Raw genomic sequence first — 13,263 nt, forward strand, 5'->3', positions numbered from 1 at the left:
TTTTTTTTAAATTTTTGCGGTACGCGGTCCTCTCACTGTTGTGGCCTCTCCCGTTGCGGAGCACAGGCTCTGGACGCGCAGGCCCAGCGGCCATGGCTCATGGGCCTAGCCGCTCCGCGGCATGTGGGATCTTCCTGGACCGGGGCATGAACCCGTGTCCCCTGCATCGGCAGGAGGACTCTCAACCACTATGCCACCAGGGAAGCCCTTAATATACATTTCTTAAAGAATCTGATATCTAAACTGAGGTTTTTCCATAAGAATATTATACTTATATAATATTGAAGTATATAATCCAAAGAGAGGTCTGTATTAAGATTGAATTTTATGAGTTCAGGTAACCCCTAAAAATACTTGTTTTAGACATTACCTCTTTAATCTAGCTGAAATTGTTTTAATTTGGCTACTGAGTAGTCCTTGGGAGGAACATAATGCAAGAATTGAGGAATTATCAGAAACTATGCTTAGAAGTTCAGGAAATAAGATTCTCTTATCTAAAGCTGGTTTATTCCAGCTAGCATCGTGAAATTTAGTCTGCTTATACCTGACATTCAGTAAATATCTGTAGAGGTAATAAATATTTAAAAAGAATATTCATACATAATATTCTAGCATTCCAATGATTTTGATTTTTTATTCATGTTTATATTTGGTTTTAGGGTGGATCTATTTTATTAGTAACAGGACCCCCTGGATGTGGAAAAACAACAACTATAAAAATACTATCAAAGGAGCATGGTATTCAAGTACAAGAGTGGATTAATCCAGTTTTACCACAATTCCAAAAAGATGATTTCAAGGAGATATTTAACCCTGGTAAGGTTTACTCTGAAGGTAGTGGAAATACTGGGGAAAGTCTGGTTTACAGGAGGTTTGTAACAAGCCCCCCATCTATATCTTTAAGATTTCTAAGATCCTATTGGGTATATGGGTTCTTTTGTTTGTTTGTTTGTTTTTTAAATTTATTTATTTATTTTTGGCTGCATTGGGTCTTCGTTGCTGTGCGCGGGCTTTCTCTAGTTGCAGCAAGCAGGGGCTACTCTTCGTTGCCATGCATGGGCTTCTCACTGCGGTGGCTTATCTTGTTGCAGAGCACGCGCTCTAGGCATGCGGGCTTCAGTAGTTGTGGCACGCGGGCTTCAGTAGTTGTGGCACACGGGCTTAGGTGCTCCGTGGCATGTGGGATCTTCCTGGACCAGGGCTCAAACCCATGTCCCCTGCATTGGCAGGTGGATTGTTAACCACTGTGCCACCAGGGAAGTCCCAGGGTATATGTTTTTGAGAGGAAGGTATATATTGCCACCTCTACACTAGACTGGCATTTGCCCACTACCAACTGCTTCACAAAGTCAGAGTAGCAATCAGATGAAACTATATGTGTGCATTTTCTCACATACTTCCTAGGTTCAGAGAGAAGTAATTTTAGGAGAAGGAAGGGTCCCTCCAGCAAAGGAGAGTGGGATGTTTTTAAGGATTAAATGTTTTAACTGTTTTGTTAGATAACAAGCTAATCAGTTTGCATTATTTATGTACTTTTTTCCCAGGCTCTGGCTGTATAAATGAACTCTTTGTTTAAGTGTAAATCAAGCCTTAAAATATATTAAAGTAACTTGCCTCCAAACAAGAGTTTAGATCAGACCTCTTAGAATCAAATCAAAGTATAAGGCAAAGATGGTCTTTGGAATTCGAAAAGGGGCGTTAAGACAAACATCCAAAAATAATGATAGTATCAATTTAAAGACATAGTATGATATAACTTCACATATATGCTCATAAACTCCAGCACGATCATTTTTAACTTTCATATCTGTCTTACTGCTGCTTTAGGTAACTAAGCTAGGGGTATCCAAATCTTCTAGGCCATTTTGAAGTGCAAGGGGTTCTGTAGAAGGATGATTATATTCTAATGTGCAGTATTCCTCAAAATTCTTTCTTCAGGCTCTTCTTTAATATTCTCTGTGCGTACTGTATCTTTAGTATGCATACCTGTAAGGAACGGCACCAAAAACAGAGGAGAGCTTAAACAAGCTTTATTTGGGAATGCTCCCGGGCGAGGTTCACTAGTCCGAGAGAAAGGGGCCAGAGTAGTTGCACCCGGGTGTGGGCGCGAACAAAATTTATAGGAGTGGACGCAGGGGAGGTGCTTGCTGTGTGAAGCAGCCCTTTTTTGGTAATCTCTCGGGTGCTGTGACAATGTCAGGTGTTGGTTGCATCAGCCTCAGAGCCGTTGGTTCCGCTCCTCGGGGAGCGGGAAGACCGGGCCGAGTGGTGTGGCAATGTCAGGTGTTGGTTGCATCAGCCACTTTGGCGGGGGTTCCGTTTGGCTCCCTGGGCCCTTCCCCGGACCTGCTGGCCTTACAATACCCTTATGCTCATAGTATCCCATACTCTTGGAAATTTTACTGCTTTCTAACAGTAACATTACTTTTGACAATCTTGGAAGTTGGGGTTTTTTTTTTTTTTTTGGCTGCGTTGGGTCTTTATTGCAGTGCACAGGTTTCTCTAGTTGTGGCACGTGGGCTCAGTAGTTGCAGCGTGCAGGCTTAGTTGTCCCACGGCATGTGGGATCTTAGTTCCCCGACCAGGGATTGAACCCATGTCTGCTGCATTGGAAGGCAGATTCTTAACCACTGGACCACCAGGGAAGTCCCTAGGAAGTCTTGTTTTTGTTTTTGTTTTTTTTTTACCCTTCCCCCTCCCCATATCCTCAAATTGTTCTCTAGTAGGTCTGTGTCTTTATTCCTGTCTTACCCCTAGGTTCTTCATGACATTTTTTTTTCCTTAAATTCCATATATATGTGTTAGCATATGGTATTTGTCTTTCTCTTTCTGACTTACTTCACTCTGTATGACAGACTCTGGGTCTATCCACCTCATTACAAATAGCTCAATTTCGTTTCTTTTTATGGCTGAGTAATATTCCATTGTATGTATGTGCCACATCTTCTTTATCCATTCATCCGATGATGGACACTTAGGTTGTTTCCATCTCTGGGCTATTGTAAATAGAGCTGCAATGAATATTTTGGTACATGACTCTTTTTGAATTATGGTTTTCTCAGGGTATATGCCCAGTAGTGGGATTGCTGGGTCATATGGTAGTTCTATTTGTAGTTTTTTAAGGAACCTCCATACTGTTCTCCATAGTGGCTGTACCAATTCACATTCCCACCAGCAGTGCAAGAGTGTTCCCTTTTCTCCACACCCTCTCCAGCATTTATTGTTTCTAGATTTTTTGATGATGGCCATTCTGACTGGTGTGAGTGAGATGATATCTCATTGTAGTTTTGATTTGCATTTCTCTAATGATTAATGAAGTTGAGCAATCTTTCATGTGTTTGTTGGCAGTCTGTATATCTTCTTTGGAGAAATGTCTATTTAGGTCTTCTGCCCATTTTTGGATTGGGTTGTTTGTTTTTTTGTTATTGAGCTGCATGAGCTGCTTGTAAATTTTGGAGATTAATCCTTTGTCAGTTGCTTCATTTGCAAATATTTTCTCCCATTCTAAGGGTTGTCTTTTGGTCTTGTTTATGGTTTCCTTTGCTGTGCAAAAGCTTTGAAGTTTCATTAGGTCCCATTTGTTTATTTTTGTTTTTATTTCCATTTCTCTAGGAGGTGGGTCAAAAAGGATCTTGCTGTGACTTATGTCATAGAGTGTTCTGCCTATGTTTTCCTCTAAGAGTTTTATAGTGTCTGGCCTTACATTTAGGTCTTTAATCCATTTTGAGCTTATTTTTGTGTATGGTGTTAGGGAGTGATCTAATCTCATACTTTTACATGTACCTGTCCAGTTTTCCCAGCACCACTTATTGAAGAGGCTGTCCTTTCTCCACTGTACATTCCTGCCTCCTTTATCAAAGATAAGGTGACCATATGTGCGTGGGTTTATCTATGGGCTCTCTATCCTGTTAGGAAGTCTTTATTTACAGTCTTCTGTATAAAATATTTCTTCCCTTATTCCCAAATTCACTAATCAGTCATTCTCTTTTTGTCATTAAAACTGATTATTTTTTAAATAGATTTATTTATTTTATTTATTTTTTATTTTTGGCTGCATTGGGTCTTTGTTGCTGCGCATGGGCTTTCTCTAGTTGTGGAGAGTGGGGGCTACTCTTCGTTGTGGTGCATGGGCTTCTCGTTGCAGTGGCTTCTCTTGCAGAGCACAGGCTCCAGGCGCTCAGACTTCAGTAGGTGCGGCTCACGGGCTTAGTTGCTCTGCGGCATGTGGGATCTCTTCCCGGACCAGGGCTCGAACCCGTGTCCCCTGCATTGGCAGGCGGATTCTTAACCACTGCCACCAGGGAAGCCCAAAACTTACTATTATTGAAAACAGCTCATTTATAGTCATGCACTAATTGGGAGAATCTTCAGTGTGTAGGCAGAGTCATAAATATTTTTACCAATTGTATGACTTTTATACTAACAGCTGTGTTCTGAAATCAGTTAACTCCATATTACATTCATTGGTACAGAAAAGTTACTGTTGTTCATAGTGACTTGTCTTTTGAAATGAATATTTTAAATTTGAACTGTTTTGCCTAATTGAAAAAGTCTACAATATTGTGTGCTCATTCATGTATATGTAAATGTATTCATTCATGTATATCTATATTACGTACATATGTATAATATTGATGTGTATATAATTGGTTGAAAATAAAAGTGTTAAATATGTTTCCTTTCAGAATCAAGCTTCCATGTATTTCCTTATCAGTCTCAGATAGCAGTTTTTAAAGAGTTTCTACTAAGGGCGACAAAATATAACAAACTACAAATGCTTGGAGATGATCTGAGAACTGATAAGAAGATAATTCTAGTTGAAGTAAGGACAGCTTTTGAAATTCTTCTATAACTATTGAGTAAACAATTATAAGATATATTTTATGTGATAATGACATTTACTCTCTCCATAGTATTAGTACTGGTAAAATATAACATAAAGGCTTTGTGCAATAGAAGAAACCTAAAGTTTCTTGCAGTAAACTTGGATAGAGTAGCTATAGGTTAATGAACTTTAAAAATTTAATGGCCTACGTATAGAAAGGCAAAAAATATTTAGAAAGTGACGTCTTAGTAAAAATATTATAATCTGTAGTGATCCTAAGGAATTTGCTATCAAAATCCCATTGATGTGTATTACTATTTAGGACATCAGCTATTTGATGTCTCCCTTTCTACAACAGTTCTGGTTACAGTACATTGAATAGATAACATTTCTCCTGTTTTGGTAAATATAAATCTGAAAATAAATTTACATGGGAATAAAACTGAGCTAATGTTTCTCCTTTGTTTTTGGTAGGATTTACCTAACCAGTTTTATCAAGATTCTCATACTTTACATGAAGTTCTGAGGTGAGTTTCAGTGAACTTTTTTAAAACTCCAGATTAAATGGCAGGTGGTTTAAATTTCAACCTTGCTTGCTATCTTTTGTCATTTTAGGAAGTACGTGCAGATCGGTCGATGTCCTCTAATATTTATAATCTCTGACAGTCTCAGTGGAGGTAATAATCAAAGGTTACTGTTTCCCAAAGAAATTCAGGAAGAGTGTGCTATATCAAATATTAGGTAAGAATGAAATTTCTGCTTAAAATTTCATATACATACTGTATTTTTAAATTAATCACATAACCACTATCTTTCTTTGTAAAACTTTCACAGTTTCAATCCTGTGGCACCAACAATTATGATGAAGTTTCTTAATCGAATAGTGACAAAAGAAGCTAATAAGGTAAGTCTTTTAAGAACTGATTAATTTGAATCTTACATTGTAATTATAGAAAGCCAAACTTAAGTAGTATTATATAAACTTGAGGAGTTAGATACACAAACTATTTCAGTTTTTAAAATTAAAAAATTTTAATTACACTCATAAAGCACGTCGTTTTAGAAAATGTAGGAAATACTAATTTTAAAAATCCTTAACCTTTTTCTACTTTTAAACTTAATTTTCTTTTTCACATTGAGGTAAATTTCCCTTTGCTTGGCTTAGTGTTTTAAATTGTATCTGTTATCAAGAAGCTGTTTTCTGGCATCTACGTCCATTAGTCAGCAACAGTCCAACTCTACTTTTGTCTTGTCACTTTTTAAAGATTTAATATATTTTTTATTTTGATAAAAAAATATCATAAAATTTAACATCTTAACCATTTTATTCCAGCTTTATTGAGATATAACTGACATATAACATCATGTAAGTTTAAGTAAGTTTAAACTTAAGTAAGTTTATGACGCGTTGATTTGATAAACTTATGTAATGAAAAATGATTACCACCATAGGTTATCTAACACCTCCATCATGTCATGTAATTACCATTTCTTTTTTGTGGTGAGAACATTTAAGATTTTTTTCTCTTAGCAACTTTCAAATATGTAATACAGTATTATTAGCTGTATTATGTATTAGAAATATCTTCACCATTTTTAACCATCCAGTTCAATAGTGTTAAGTATATTAACATTGTTCTGAAATAGCTGTTAGTTTTTTTTTCTTCTTTTTTTTAATTTGGTTGCGCAGGCTCCTTAGTTGTGGCATGCGAACTCTTAGTTGCAGCATGCATGTGGAATCTAGTTCCCTGACCAAGGATCGAACCCAGGCCCCCTGCATTGGGAGCACAGAGTCTTATCCACTGCGCCATCAGCAAAGTCCCTGAAATAGCTGTTACTTTTTCCCCCCATAAATTTTATTTATTTATTTATTTATTTGGCTGCTTTGGGTCTTCGTTGCTGCATGGAGGCTTTCTCTAACTGCGGCCAGCAGGGGCTACTCTTCGTTGCGGTGCATGGACCTCTCGTTGCGGTGGCCTCTCCTGTTGCAGAGCACGGGCTCTAGGCGCGCGGGCTTCAATAGTTGTGGCACGCGGGCTCAGTAGTTGTGGCTTGCGGGCTCTAGAGCACGGGCTCAGTAGTTGTGGTGCATGGGCTTAGTTGTTCTGCGGCATGTGGGATCTTCCCAGACCAGGGCTTGAACCCGTGTCCCCTGCATTGGCAGACAGATTCTTAACCACTGTGCCACAGGGAAGTCCCATAGCTGTTACTTTTAACGCATCATTTTTTTCTATCTTTCAAATCAAGATGATGTTAAAATAAATTGATGAAACTTCTACTCCAAGTAGCATGGTTCTAGGGGGCCCTACTGCTATAAATCAACTGGATCTTACATCATAATATATTTGGAATGCTGGATCACAGGAACTGAGGGAAGTCTCCAAGGGAGAGGTTATTTTTGAGGATTAAACAGAATAATGTATGCATGTAGAGCACCTAGCTGAATAAGTACAAGTATTAATAGTGAAATATTAGAAACACCCTGAGTCCAGGAATAGAGGGAGCAGTTACTGTGGTGAACTATTATGTCATTAATTAGCGTTTTGAAAATATTCAGTGACATGGGGAAATACAATTTAATGTCAAGTTAAAAATAACAAGATGTGAAGTTATATGATAATTCTAACAATAGAAATGATGTTTCCAGCCCTTGATATATCTGTCAAGCCCTATGCAAAGTAATTTTACATACCTGATCTTATTAAACCCTCACCACAACCATATAGAATTATCCCCATTTTATAGATAAGGAAGCTGAACTTTGGAGGGAAATAACTCGAATAATATTCCATGACTATTAAGTATCAGATGAGTTTAAGTTTTGTTCTGACTCCAATTCACTGTGCTAGAACAAAACATACAGTTGTCAATGACAACACAATGCACACATATACATAAACCTATACATACTAAAAGAAATACATAAAAATGCTGAGTGTTATTCTGGATGGTAGGATGACTTGTGATTTTTTTATTGTCTTTTTGAAAAAAAATCTCTGTTTTCTACTATAAGCATGATAATTATAAACTATATTTAAATATTTATTAAACATTGAAGAAATAAAAATAGTCAGCATCATACTACTGTATCACATTACTCACAACTTCTTTTTAGACTAAGTCATTAAATTGCAAATGGCATTTACTCTAGCAAGTTAGTAAAAGGAGATACCATAACTTCTTTGTTATGTGGTTAATGTGCGTTACCTTAAATAGTTGACCAGCAAGAATTTTAGAACTAGTATACTTTTGATATCATCATTGATATGTTACATAAAAGGAGCAGCAACAAGCACAATATTTACATGTAAATATAAATCAAAAAGAAAATCAAATATTATGATACTGTCTGGAGTCTCCAAGGATGATAATGACAGTATAAGAAGATTTAAAGGAGAGTTTAATCTCTGGTATTCTGTAGCTTAGTTAATTATATTAGGGAAGAGTGTTGACGTCTTAAGTGAATGAGTTATAATAAGAAAGAGTGTTGAATATCTTAAGTGTTTTTCTTTAAGTCTAAATGTTTCTCTGTTTTCATAGGAAGAAAGATCTTTAGTCTTTTCTGATATCATTAGGTATGTAAAGTGTGGAAGGAACTGCTGATCATACATCTTAGCCATATTCGCCACGTTCACAGTAATTAACATCCCTAGTATTTTCTTCAGCTGCCAAGGATTATAATTTCAAATTATATTTCCTTACTGGCAAGTAATCCATATCTAGAATTTTTCAAAAACAAGTACTCCTCTCAAAACAATTTTTAAGGTAAACGTATTCCCAATAAAAATAAAGTTAATCTGGAAGAGAAGGCATGAGCAAGAAAATTTTGTAAAAGAGTGATGAAGAGAGACTTGCTGTCTAGGTATTGGAACATAATATGATGAAACTCTAGGAAGTACAGCAGTGTGGTATTAGCACAGTAATAGACAAGTGGAAGAATAAAATGAGAAGACAGCACAGAAATAGATCAGTATGTGTAAATGGGAATTTTTTATATAATGGAAATGGCATTTTCCATCACTGGGGAAGGAGAGTAGACTATTATGGTTAACAACTGGTGTTGGAACAATTGGATATTCATAAGGAAAACATAAGGTTGCCTCTTTAGTTCATACTATGCACAAAAATAATTTAAACCTTGATTAAAGATTTAAATACAAAAATTAGAAGAGTATTAGGAAAAAATACTTTGGGTTGGGGGAAAGTCTTCTAAGCAAGAAACAAAACCTAAAAGCCATGGATTTACTTCAAAAAAAATGGAAAACTTAGTAAATGACAGAAGGCACGGTAAAGATAAAAGACAAGCATGAGAATGAAAGAAAATATTTGCAGTTTTTTAACAGAAAAGCACTAATACCTGAATATATATTTTTATTTTTTATTCATTTTACTTTTGGCTGTGTTGGGTCTTCGTTGCCGTGTGCGGCAAGTGGGAGCTACTCTTCATTGCGGTGCGCGGACTTATTGCGGTGGCTTCTCTTGTTGCGGAGCACAGGCTCTAGAGCACAGGCTTCAGTAGTTGTGGCTTGCAGGCTCTAGAGCTCAGGCTCAGTAGCTGCGGCGCACGGGCTTAGCTGTTCTGCGGCATGTGGGATCTTCCCAGACCAGGGCTCGCACCTGTGTCCCTGCACTGGCAGATGGATTCTTAACCAATGCGCCACCAGGGAAGCCCCACTGGTACCTGAATACATAAAAATATGCCTACAAGAAAAAAAAAGGCTAAGAACAGAAGCCAGTACACAAAGAAATACAAATGGATAGTAAACATGAGAGGTGTTCAGCCCTACATAGTAATCAAAGAAATTCATATTTAAACCAGGTAACATTTTTCACATATCAGAGCACAAAAAATTTAAGATTTATATACAGGGTTGCCAAAGATATGGAAAAATGAACACTCTCACCTACCATTGCTAGGAAAAATAAAACTGGTAAATGTTACAGACACTTTGAAGGGCCCTCTGCTTCTACAGAAATGTTCATGCATGTTGGCAAAGGTATACAGTTGACCCTTGAGCAATATGGGTTTGAGCTGCATGGGCCACATATATGTGCATTTCTTTCAGTAGTGAATACTGCAGTACTACCTGATCCATGATTGGTTGAATCCGAGGATGCAGAACCACGGCTACAGAGGGAAAACTATAAGTTACACTTGGATTTTCGACTGTGAGGAGGGCTGGGGTCCCTAACCCCACATTATTCAAGGGTCAGCTGTATATATAGTATATATATAGGTCTGGAATAGTAAAAAAGTGGGAACAATGTAAATGTCCCTTCATTGGGGGAAATACTAGTTAAATTACTGTCTACCCATAATATTTTTTTTAAATTATATAGACTTAAAGGTACTAACATAGAAAGATCACAAAGAATGGTATTAATTCATAGAATAATACATATGATATGATCCCACTTATATTTTAAAAATTAACTCTGAATATACTTACAGATACTATATTTACTTACAGATATGTGTGCACAAAAAGTGGTCTGGAAAGGCTCCTCCTAAACTGTTAACACATGTTACAAAGTTGGGATCTGTAGAGCAAAAGGATAACTTTCATAAAGAACTTCTGAAACAGCTTTGGTTAATAAAGTTAAAAATATATTGAAGATCATAGCACAGTACTGTTTTTCTGTCAAGAGCTGAAATGGGATCATCTATGAACAATCACATGAATTCAGCTTAAGTTATGTTGTCAGTAAACTATTAGGAGTTTCTGAGGGGGAAGAGAGGATAAGTTTTTCTTGTCTTATACTTGATCTACCAAGGGTGTGATAGGTTGATATATCGTAGTCACGTATTTATGCATATGTGTGTGTGTGTGTTTATCTATCTATATTTGTATATATGTATGTATATAATGAAAGAGAGAGAACTTCAAAATATAACCTAGTCCAAGTAAAAAAGTAAAACGATATTTTATAACCCTGAAATTTTACCTTAAACTGTGATGTCATTGACACTTGTACCTTCATAAGCAGACTGTTGTTTAACATGTAGGCTTTTCAGCATTCAAATTGGAAAGATTCTATTATACTTCCATTAAGTTTAGAAAATAGGTGGTTTTGTTTGTTTTTTGCTTAGAAAATAGCTTTTTTAATTTTAATTTTTTCATTTTAGGATGGAGGAAAGATTGTTGTCCCTGATAAAACTTCTCTAGAGTTGCTCTGTCAAGGATGTTCTGGTGATATCAGAAGTGCAATAAACAGCCTCCAGTTTTCTTCTTCAACAGGTAACTGGAAAAGATACACTCTTATGGTATTATATAGGTGACTAACTTTTTCTTAATTATTCATGAAATGAAATTAAACTAAACATTTTAACTTAAAATTGGTATATACCTATCTCCACTTACGATTTTTTTATTGAGACAGTGTAATAAAATTATGTATGTACACATGCATACACACACCACTGTGACTGTGTCACCATATATATTTATATATCTGAGACAAAAGCTGATTTATTTACGTGGTTTGCCACTTTACCTTTCAAAGTTAATTTGGAATGAGGCTTCCTGAGAGAAAATCCTGGCTCTGCCACTTTTCAGTGACTGAATCTTGCAAGTTACTTAATCTTTCCATGCCTTTATTTTTTCACCTTTTATATGAGAACCTGTCTGATTGAGATGTGTGAAGAGTGAGGTAATCCTTGTAGAGTGTTTATTCCAGTGCTTGACACACATTCAGTGCTCAAATGGCCAGCTGTTAATGAATTTAATAATAGTTCATATATGATATGTTTAACAAATGCATTTCCACTTGTTAATATATAAAAGGGGTCCCTAGCCATGTTATAGTAAAGAGCCCCACTAATAGCAATGAGTTAATTTTTGCTCTTAATGATCATAGTTTACTGCATACAGTTTTCATCAGAAAACATTTAACAAGTGACCTACATGATGCTTAACATTGAGGAATTGACCTTAAAAAATTAAAAGCTCTTTGGAGCTCTCAAAATCCACGTGAAATCCTAGTTTCTACCCACAAGTGTAACCTGTTCATTTAGTTACATCTTTGTTTTTCAAAATAACTCTACAGAAATAGACATCTTAACACAACTGAAACCAGAATTCTGCTTCTTGCTGTAGAAACATAAATGTAAATTGTGCTTAGGTTCACTACTAGAATTAGGGATGGGTCAGTTTGGGATCCTAACTACCATTTATAACGTTATTGCTCTGAGCTTAGAAATTTCAGAGGGAAGAAAATAATAGTGGGTCAGGAACTGTATTAGCAATTACATTTTTTTTCATTTAATTCTCAGACCAGCCTAATGAGATAGACAATAGTAGGATTCAAACCTAGATCCTGTGTTTTTCTAATACTCCAGGCTGGTTTTCTGAAGTCATGCATTCTGAGTTGTTTTTGTTTTGTTATAAATTTATTTATTTATTTATTTATTTCTGGTTGCGTTGGGTCTTTGTTGCTGTGCACGGGCTTTCTCTAGTTGCTGCGAGCAGGGGCTACTCTTCGTTGCGGTGCGTAGGCTTCTCATTGTGGTGGCTTCTCTTGTTGCGGAGCATGGGCTCTAGGCACCCGGGCTTCAGTAGTTGTGGCACACGGGCTCAGTTCCTCCACAGCATATGAGGTCTTCCCAGACCAGGGATCGAACCCCTACATTGGCAGGCAGATTCTTAACCACTGCACCACCAGGGAGTCCCTGAGTTTTAAAAAGTAGATTTCCAAGTGAAATTTGAACACGGGCATATTCATAAATTGGAGACTGTCCAAATCAGTAAAGAAGTAATATAGCATCATTGTTAAGCATGGATTGCAGAACCCGACTGTCTGGATTCAAATCACTTACTAGCTGCTGACCTTTAGCCAGTTATTTAACCTCTTTACGTCTCATTTCTTTACTCTGTATAATAATAGTTCTCCTCTGATAGGGTTGTTATGAGGACTAAATTAGTTAGTACATACCATGCAGCAAGAATAGTACCTTGCCATTAACACCATGAGAAACCAAGGTGATATGACTATGTTAGAGTATGTCATTGTGTATGTGAAAATTTGAAATCTGTGTCATGACGTACTTTTAGATGACATTTTAGTTCGTTTTAATAGTTTAGTAACTGAAAGAGGACTCTGACTCTGTATACTTCATAATTATTTATTAGAAAAATATTTAAATTAAAATACCTAGTGTAACTATATCTGAAATGTTCTCAGTTTTAATTTTTATATTTTAATTTTATTTTAAATATTGTTTCTTGGGTGTATATTATTTAGGAAAGAACAATTTATGGCCAAGGAAAAAACGAACGTCTTCATTAAAATCAGATGCTGTGCTGTCAAAATCAAAAGGAAGACAAAAACCTGATAGGATATTTGAAAATCAAGAGGTCCAAGCTATTGGTGGCAAAGATGTTTCTCTTTTTCTCTTCAGAGCTTTGGGGAAAATACTATATTGTAAACGTAAGAAAACC

General features: G+C 36.4%; 1 protein-coding gene across 3 annotated transcripts in view; it reads left to right on the plus strand.

Moving 5' to 3' along the window:
• RAD17 (RAD17 checkpoint clamp loader component) overlaps positions 1-13,263 on the plus strand; it is a 31,622-nt gene that overhangs the window by 5,249 nt on the left and 13,110 nt on the right. For all 3 annotated transcript variants that reach the window (XM_079915992.1, XM_079915993.1, XM_079915991.1), the window contains exons 5-11: positions 660-816; positions 4,686-4,822; positions 5,300-5,352; positions 5,441-5,566; positions 5,660-5,729; positions 10,953-11,064; positions 13,067-13,252. In XM_079915992.1, the coding sequence (XP_079772118.1) occupies positions 660-816; positions 4,686-4,822; positions 5,300-5,352; positions 5,441-5,566; positions 5,660-5,729; positions 10,953-11,064; positions 13,067-13,252 (841 nt within the window). The remainder of the gene's footprint in view (positions 1-659; positions 817-4,685; positions 4,823-5,299; positions 5,353-5,440; positions 5,567-5,659; positions 5,730-10,952; positions 11,065-13,066; positions 13,253-13,263) is intronic.

This window comes from Stenella coeruleoalba (genome assembly GCF_951394435.1).
Source record: "Stenella coeruleoalba genome assembly, chromosome: 3".
NCBI classification, from domain to species: domain Eukaryota; kingdom Metazoa; phylum Chordata; class Mammalia; order Artiodactyla; family Delphinidae; genus Stenella; species Stenella coeruleoalba.